Source organism: Sorghum bicolor, chromosome 6, assembly GCF_000003195.3.
Source record: "Sorghum bicolor cultivar BTx623 chromosome 6, Sorghum_bicolor_NCBIv3, whole genome shotgun sequence".
In the NCBI taxonomy this organism is placed as follows: domain Eukaryota; kingdom Viridiplantae; phylum Streptophyta; class Magnoliopsida; order Poales; family Poaceae; genus Sorghum; species Sorghum bicolor.
In genome coordinates this window covers 49,977,470-49,986,146 of record NC_012875.2, presented here as the reverse complement: position 1 = coordinate 49,986,146, position 8,677 = coordinate 49,977,470, and the positions used below count along the sequence as shown (strand labels likewise).

General features: G+C 49.7%; 1 protein-coding gene across 1 annotated transcript; it reads left to right on the top strand.

The window, feature by feature from the left end:
• Positions 5,197–7,356, top strand: LOC8075893 (BTB/POZ domain-containing protein At2g24240). The gene has a single exon (XM_002448081.2). The coding sequence runs from the start codon at positions 5,724–5,726 to the stop codon at positions 7,059–7,061; it is 1,338 nt and encodes a 445-aa protein (XP_002448126.1). The 5' UTR covers positions 5,197–5,723; the 3' UTR covers positions 7,062–7,356.

The following is an 8,677-nucleotide window of genomic DNA, read 5'->3' as shown; positions in this document are numbered from 1 at the left end:
TCTAACGTGATTTCCCTTGTCCTTTTTAAAAAATTGTTTTCCCCATTTTCTTTTCCCTGATTTATCTTCTAACTCGACTTATCTGCTGCCTAAGAAAATATTATTGTTTGATTGCCCCCTCCCCCCTGGGTATTCAGGCTAACCTATTACCACTGGTTATTACGCTACTCTCAGATTCTAACTAGAAGCTGTTTCTAGATTTTTTAGTAATCTGTAGCTCAACTTAGTCAAGGGTTGCAATTTTTACTGAATCTTATTCTTCTGTCCTATACCTCTCTTTTTGAGGAGTCGTTTTTTTAAAATTTTTTTACTATATTTATAGAAAAAAAGTTTTTCAGCTTTTTTTTAATAAAAAATTTACCAAAGGAGTACTTCAATATTTAGACTACTATCTGGGGGCTAACCTATGTATAGGGATTTCTTCATTCTATGCCCTTGTTTTGTCCATAAACATTTGTTCAGCTTGCAATCTGGGGGAGGCGAGATTCCTGGATAACCCCATGTTGGGCGCACAGAGAGCGAGCCTTACTTTTTTTTAGGGGAAATATTAATTTCCATTACTCAGATGGTGCTGAATCATCAGCAATTATAGACTGAATCCGGTGCCGGGACAGAGATCACAGTTGAATCCGGTGCCAGGACAGAGATCACAGTTGAATCCTCATCCGGATCACAGACACTACGAAGGCTAGCTAATTCATGAGCGAGGGCGCTGTTGGACCTTCCAAGAAATAAAGTTCCACGCTAACAAGCTTCTTAATTCTTCGACGAGGTTTGAGACAGAGCTGAGATCATATTCATCAGAATACACCGCCTTCACCACAGCCACAACATCCGCGTATTCCGTAACGATGATCACATGGCCAACTCCGGCTGCTACCGCTGCTTGAGTGCCGTGAATGCAGGCAATGAGCTCACCGTGCAAGGAGTTTAGCAGCGCATGCAATCTTCCCCGAAGTGCGACAACAATATCCCCCTCCGAGTCTCGGAGAGTACACAGCCCCAACCGCCATCACCCTTGCTTGGATTAAAGGCAGCATCACAGCTGGCTTTGACAAGATCACCTGGGTTTTCCCATCTCTGATCACGTCTCGTATTTGTCTTGGCTGGCTGTCGCTCAGACCGGCTCCAATCTTCAGCTATTACTCGGATGCTGTGGACTAACCCCCACCGGGTCACGCCTCTGCTCACCCTCTCGGATTCTATTGCGTTCGGACCAACAAATCCATAATACAATGCAGCACAAAGGTTTTCGCAGCCAGCAATGCTCAGTGGAAGTCGAGTCTGTTCGCTTGTTTTATAAATCGTATTTTTTCTGTTAGCTAACAGTATTTCTTTTATAATAAACTAGCAAATAGTACTTTCACCGATAACTTCTCAGCGAATAGGCTCGGTTTGGTGTTCTACCGTACCGTGACTGTCAATCTGCGTGACGCTTTCCTCTCTCATATATAAGGATCGAAGGATGTTTTTTTTTTTTTTGGGGGGGGGGGGGGGGGGGGGTTATACGGGCGTGTCCGCCTGACAGTGGCGAGCTCCGAGCTGTGAGCACTGCACACAAACCGAAATCCATCCAAGCATCATCCTGAACCACACAAGCCTTTCGCGGTCCGCCATTACCGTGATACCGCGGGATCCGCCGGGGCGCCGGCCGACGCCAGAAGTCCCCCATGCCCCAGCGCAACAACCGTGCAGAACACAACGAACCAAACGCGCCACGCACCGGTACGGCCGACACGCCGTTTCCATTTCCACCCACCACCTCGACCGACAAGCACCACGAACGAGCAGGAATGAACTCGGGACACGGACACACGGTCAGGCCGGTCAGCGGCGGGATTAGAAAAAGAAGCGCGCGAAACGAAAGCCGGAAGATTCTCCGGCGCCGACGATGATTGGAGAGGCAGGCTTGACTTCATTCTGGTCGGACGCCGGAGCACGGAGGCCGACCGACCGCGCGGGCGGGGTTTCGGAGCGCCCGACGTGCGGGTCACGGTCACCCGGCGGCACGCACGATGCTGTGCGAGTGTGCCGTGTGTGCGACGACGTGAACTGAAGTCAGTCATTTCTCCGTTGTGTGACTTTGCGCGCCTACCCGTCACCCGTCAGTGCCCACCTTCGGGCGGTTGCACGGTTGCAGCTAACCGCCCGCCGCTGGTGTGATTGTGATATAAGTGGCCTGATTGATTTCCTTCTTAAAGGAAGAAGAAGCCGGTTGTTTAGGGCCTATCTGGTTCTGTCCGGCTCTGGCTTTGACTTCTGTAGAGGAGTTTTGTCAAAAGTTTTTTTTTGAGAAATCATTTTTAGTAAAAAATAGTGGAACCGAAACCGTTTTGTCAAAGCTATAATTTAGCTCCGGCTCCTCTAGATGAGTCTCTCGTGAGGAGTCCTACTAAATAAGCCTACCATCATCTATATCTATACAAAGATAAGTGGGCGACTCTATTCACAATGACGACCTAACGAATGACGAGCTCCTTATTCCTTGTTCAGATCGTTAACTGAGCGCAACGTAGATTTTTTTTGCACAGTTTCAATAGTTAAAACTATGTACAACTTTTATAGCGGCTACATCAGCAACAAATCATCTATATAAATCCTCACACGATGAAAATTTTAGGCTAATAAATATGACTTTTTTTTTTGCTTTCTCTATCCCAACTCCATCGCCTTGGTCGTGAGCACTCCATGAGCACATGCTCACCAAATCACCATGGAGGAGACGACATGCTTCATCCTTAAGCACCACGTGAGTTTTTTTTTCACCGTGCCTTGTTTTACGAGTGGACTCTGCTTCTCTTTTAAGAGATGATTTCATAAGATTTTCTTCTCCTTTCTTATTAATCGGACTATCACGTGACTCATGTTAACATTTTGTTTAGTTGGCAACGTAATTAATAGAGATAGATGGCAGCCTACGCAACAGTGAGCACGCATATAGTCCCATAGCGAACCCCTCGCGGTAGAAACCACTAGTTTCTTTCCAACGGCGAAGGCATGGTTTTCTTTATGCCTTGTTTCACGAGTAGACTTTGTTTCTCTTTTAAGAGACGATTTCATGATATTTCTTTCTTTTTTCTTATTAGTTAGACTGTCATGTGACACACATTAGGTTTTACTTAGTTGGCAACATAATTAATAAAAATAGATGGCACAACCTACCTGATATTGAGCGTGCCTATAGTCCTATAGCGAGCCCCTTGTGATAGAAACCACTTGTTGGGTACCGTAATAAGGGATACCCAAATCAGAGCAACAAAAAAACGTGAAGGAACATACTAATTATAATCATCAGGGCCTCGGGCATAAGTTCCGACTCGCCCGACCCCTCAGGGCCTCGGGCATAAGTTCCGACTCGCCCGACCCCCCAGGGCCTCGGACGCAAGTTCCGACTCGCCCGACCCCTCAAGGCCTCGGACGCAAGTTCCGACTCGCCCGACCCCTCAGGGCCTCGGACGCCAGTTCCGACTCGCCCGATCCCGTCCAGGCTCGGGCGCCGGACCCCACTCCACCTGGTCAATAAGACTTCCCCCGACATGACGGATGCGACGGCCCCCATAACGCGGCAGGGCAAGGCGACGACTGTTTCAACCACCCCAGTCACTGTGGCCTTACCTCTGTCACTATACATCCTTACCCCTGTTCACTGTAGCACACTACCGCACAGTAGAAAGGGAATGGGTGAAGTAAAGCAGCACCACTGTTTGTGGTCATTTCCCACTGTTGACAGGATATGCAGCAGTGCCGGCGATCCGACCCCCGCGGTCCCTACAGGGTTCGGTAACCCTCTACAAGAGCAGCCATGCCGTCAACCATCCCACAAGGACGAGATGGACCAGCCTCAACAGGGTCGGGACTGTGTTTTCACCCCTCAATAAAAGAAATCTACTCATGTAAATACCTGGCCTCCCCTTGGGACTATAAAAGGGGAGCCATGGCTCACAACTGGGGAGGACATAGGACCAGAACACGCACACAACACTCTTTCACAGAGCAACAGCCCGCACTCTGTCCACACCAAGCCGAGACCTGGGACTTAGCCCTCTCTCGCAACCAGCTTGTACCCCCTACTGCAAGCACCTTTGGGTGCAAGGTTATACAGAATCCACCGCTACACTGGACGTAGGGCATTCTTAGCCCGAACCAGTATAAACCCTCTGTGTCTCACTTGTATCACCATCCAAGCTTGGTCAGTCACGCCGATTCATACTTGTTAGTGCCTAGACCGTGAGTCTAGACGCCGACACCACTAGTTTCTTCTGATGCGGCCTACGTGACAACATGCGTGCATGTAATCCTATAACAGGCCCCCTTTGTAGAAACCACTAGTTTCTTTCCAGCAACGAAGCTGTGGTTTCTTTGTGTCTTATTCATGAGTATATTTCTCTTTTAAGAAACAGTTTTACGAGATTTTCTCCTCCTTTTTTATTGATCAGACTGTTATATGGCTCATGTTGAGATTTTCTTCTTCTTTTTATTGATCAGACTGTCACATGACTCATGTCATGCTTGGTTGGCAGTATAATTAACATAGATAGAAACTATATTTAATTAGGCCTTGTTTAGTTTGAGAAAAATTTTGGATTTCGCTACGTAGCACTTTCGTTTGTTTGTGGCAAATATTATCCAATCATAGACTAACTAGGATCAAAAGATTCGTCTCGCGATTTACAGGTAAACTGCATAATTAGTTTTTGTTTTCGTCTATATTTAATGCTTCATACATGTGCCGCAAGATTCGATGTGACGGAGAATCTTGAAAATTTTTGGAAACTAAACAAGGCCTTAGTAGTATACAATCGTAGGCAAAATTGATGCACTGAAATTTCTAGACCGTCACGTGACTCATGTCGCATTGTGCCTGGTTGGCGGTAGATAGAAACTACATTTAATTAGTACGGAGTAAATCCAAAAAGTTTTCAAGATTTTCCGTCACATCGAATCTTGCGGCATATGCATGAAGCATTAAATATAGACGAAAATAAAAACTAATTATACAGTTTATCTGTAAATCGCGAGACGAATCTTTTAATACTACTCCTTAGTTCATGGTTAGATAATATTTGTCAAATAAAAACGAAAATGCTGCAGCAGCGAAATCCGAAATTTTTTCGAAACTAAACAAGGCCCTAGGCAAAATTTGGTGCACACAGATTTCTGTCACTCACGTTTTGCTGGCCCCAGCCGCCAAAACGGGGGTCGGGGGAAAACAGCTAGAAATCCGAACCCCGACCCCGCCGCCGCGCTGGTGGCGACTAGGGACTTTCTGACGTTGCCTTGTCCTTCCAATCAAGCGCCGTCTTCACGTCAAAGCGACACCGCCCCACCACCACCTCGCTTGCTACCTGCTTCGCTCGACGCTCGCTATCTCTCCCGTCCTCCGTCGCCTCTCTCCCTCGTCCCCCCTCCGCCTCCGCGCTGCCGTTACGCCATAAATCCAGCCGGGGCAGCCATCCAATCCAACCAACGCGTTGATACTCGCTCGTATATAGACGCCCCGACCTCGTACAAACGCGGGTAGTACTAGTAATTGGGCGCAATCCGCCGTCTCCCCAACCGCCCGATACAGCGCGGCGGCGGCGGCAGCTCGACAATTCGATCCCCACCGGATTCGCCGCGGATTCCTCCGGTAATCGTCGCCGAATCGACCCGGGATTGGGAGCTGGATGCTGCTCAAAGCCGAGATGGTGTAGTAAAGATCGGTTCTTTGGCGACCGCCGACGATGGCGGCCGGCGGGCGCGTGCGGTTCAATGTGGGCGGGCAGCTGTTCGAGACGACGACCACCACGCTCGCCAACGCCGGCCGGGACTCCATGCTCGGCGCGCTACTCGACGCCTCCTGGAACGTCTCCTCCTCGTCCCCGGGCGGCGGAGTGGCCGAGTACTTCATCGACCGCAACCCGGCCTGCTTCGCGGTGCTGCTGGACCTGCTCCGCACGGGCAGCCTCCACGTGCCCCCGCACCTCCCGGAGAAGCTGCTCTACCGCGAGGCGCTCTACTACGGCCTGCTCGACCACGTGCGCGCCGCGCGGTGGGGCGCGTTCGACGGCGACCGCCTCCGCCTCGCCGCGTCCGTGCCCGGGCGCGCGCCCGGGGACGGCACGGCCATCCGCGCGTCGCCCGACGGCGGGTGCTGCGTCGCGCACGGCGGCGCCGTGCGCGTCTACAACTGGATGCTGGACGAGCGCCGCCCGGTGTCGCTCGACCACTCGCAGGTCAACGACGCGGCCTACCTCGACGCCGCCACGCTCCTGATCGCGGCCCGCGAGCGGCTCGGCAAGTGCGACGGCGGCATGGCCGCCTTCTCCGCGGCCTCCGGCGACCTCCGCCACCGCTTCCGCGTCGCGCATGACCGCCAGGTCAAGTCCTTCACCGCCGGCGCGCTGGCCTTCGACCAGGACTCGAGGATCTTCGCCAGCTGCAAGGGCCGGCTCAACGAGTACGGCATCGGCGTCTGGGACCGCGTCACCGGCGAGCAGGCCGACTTCTTCTACGAGCACCCCGGCGTCGACCTGGGCGACGCCGATAAGCTACAGTGGCTGGACGCCACCAGGGCGCTCATGGTGGCCACGCTGTTCCCCAAGGCGGACAACTGTTTCATCGGCCTGCTGGACTTCCGGGCCAAGAACGTAGTCTGGGCCTGGTCCGACGCCGGCGTGGCCGCGTCGCTCGACGACAAGCGCGTGCTCCACGCCATCGCCATGGAGGACGAGCGCTCCGTCTGCGTGATCAACCAGTACGACGACCTGGGCTTCCTCGACCTCCGGAGCGGCTCCGGCGGCGTGAGGTGGAGCTCCCGGAGCAAGCTGATGAACCGGAAGGTGCCCGGCGAGGAGAGCTGCTACCCGAAGCTCGCCACGCACGGCGGCCAGCTCTTCTCGTCGATGAACGACAGCATCTCCGTGTTCAGCGGGCCCGAGTACGTGCTGACGTCCACGCTCCGGCGCAGCCACGGCGGCGCCATCTGCGACTTCTCCATCGGCGGCGACCGGCTCTTCGCCCTGCACAGCGAGGAGAACGTGTTCGACGTTTGGGAGACGCCGCCGCCGCCGATCATCTGATCGCCAGTGGACTCTGGTCCTCTTTTGTTGCTGTGTACTTGTGATGATTTCCGTTCTAGCATTGCAAATTTGCAGCTTGCAACTGCGCACCCAAAGAAATATTCAGAATGGTGTCTGCAGACTGAATACATTGAAACATTTGATTAGAGAATTTGTCGGCGGTGCACCTAAACTTTGTAGGTAAGACAAAAGATGGATGAATACTCGAATCATTTTTATTTTTGTGACCGCTGAGCGTGTATACTGTGACTGTACTGATTTTTGGTAGCGAGTGCGAGATGTGCTGTCGAAATCATCGCAAATGGATTCTGACCTGTACGATGTCGGTTCATGTGAGACCCTCTCCGCAGGTAGCCCTGAGTTTTCAAACTAGGGGGCACGTTTAGTCGCCCACGATCGCTCGCATGATATTGTTCAAGCCTGCCTGAGCTGCCTCCACGATCGACCCATCTATTTCCTCAAAAAATGATCTACTCATCTATTTTTCAGTATGTATATGTCGGACTTCCTCCTTGAAATCAGTTCAGATCAAAACCATCCTGTAGGTATTGTTTAAATTCACTACAAAATTTTTTAAGGTTCCTCGTAAATCGAATTTTTAGACGTTTGGATGAAGCATTAAATATAAATAAAAAAATAACTAATTGCACGGTTTGTATATAATTTACGAGACTAATCTTTTGATCTTAGGTAGTCTACGATTGAACAATAATTATCAAATACAAACGAAAGTGCTCAATCATTTTCAAGATTCTCCATTACATCGAATCTTGCGGCACGTATATGGAGAGTTTGTCTATAATTTGCGAGACGAATCTTTTAAGTCTAGGCAGTCCATAGTTGGACAATAATTACCGAAAACAAATAAAAATGTTACGGTGGTAAAATCTAAAAAAATAGATCTAAACCAGACCTAAGCCTCATATTGAGCATTGTGGGTGGCATGACATCCTATTCCCTGCCAACCGCGCCTCATGCTTTATTGGGTCGCAATATCTGTTTAGATATGTATTTACTTTGTTCATTTTCTGAAAAATCATGACTTAAAATATTATTCGTTAATTTATTATAAAAAATATTATTTATTTGTTAAAATAGTACGTCTCATAAGACATAAGCCTGCTACGGGCCAATGGATTTTATCCGGATATCTATTTAGTCTATAGTTAGCCAAGAACTAGATTTTATGCGGGCCAATGGATTTTCAATGCATTTTTTCACACCCCTCTCGAGGTATATAGTTTCCAATTCCAATGGTGGTCTCAATGCATGTTTCATGAGAGTGTCATGCACATTAAATAGGGTGTCACATAAGCTAAATTGCTGACTTGACAGGGTCATTAAATGAAGGAGTTTCATCATATAAGAGAGGAGTTTCATCCCCATAAAACTCATCTGGCTCGGTTACCTAGTTTGCAGTCTTGGTAACTGTGTCATGAAACTAGGGCTGTTATCCAAAAGCAGCGTTGGCGATTTCCTCTAGGCGGTCGTGCAAGCATCGAACAGAGTTAGGCCTTGTTTAGTTCACCCAGAAGACCAAAAAGTTTTCAAGATTTTCCGTCACATCGAATTTTGTGGCATAGGCATGAAACATTAAATATAGACGAAAACAAAAA

Bases quoted from the DNA above. Each gene is read 5' to 3' on its own strand.
- LOC8075893 (XM_002448081.2), top strand. From the start codon at position 5,724: ATGGCGGCCGGCGGGCGCGTGCGGTTCAATGTGGGCGGGCAGCTGTTC.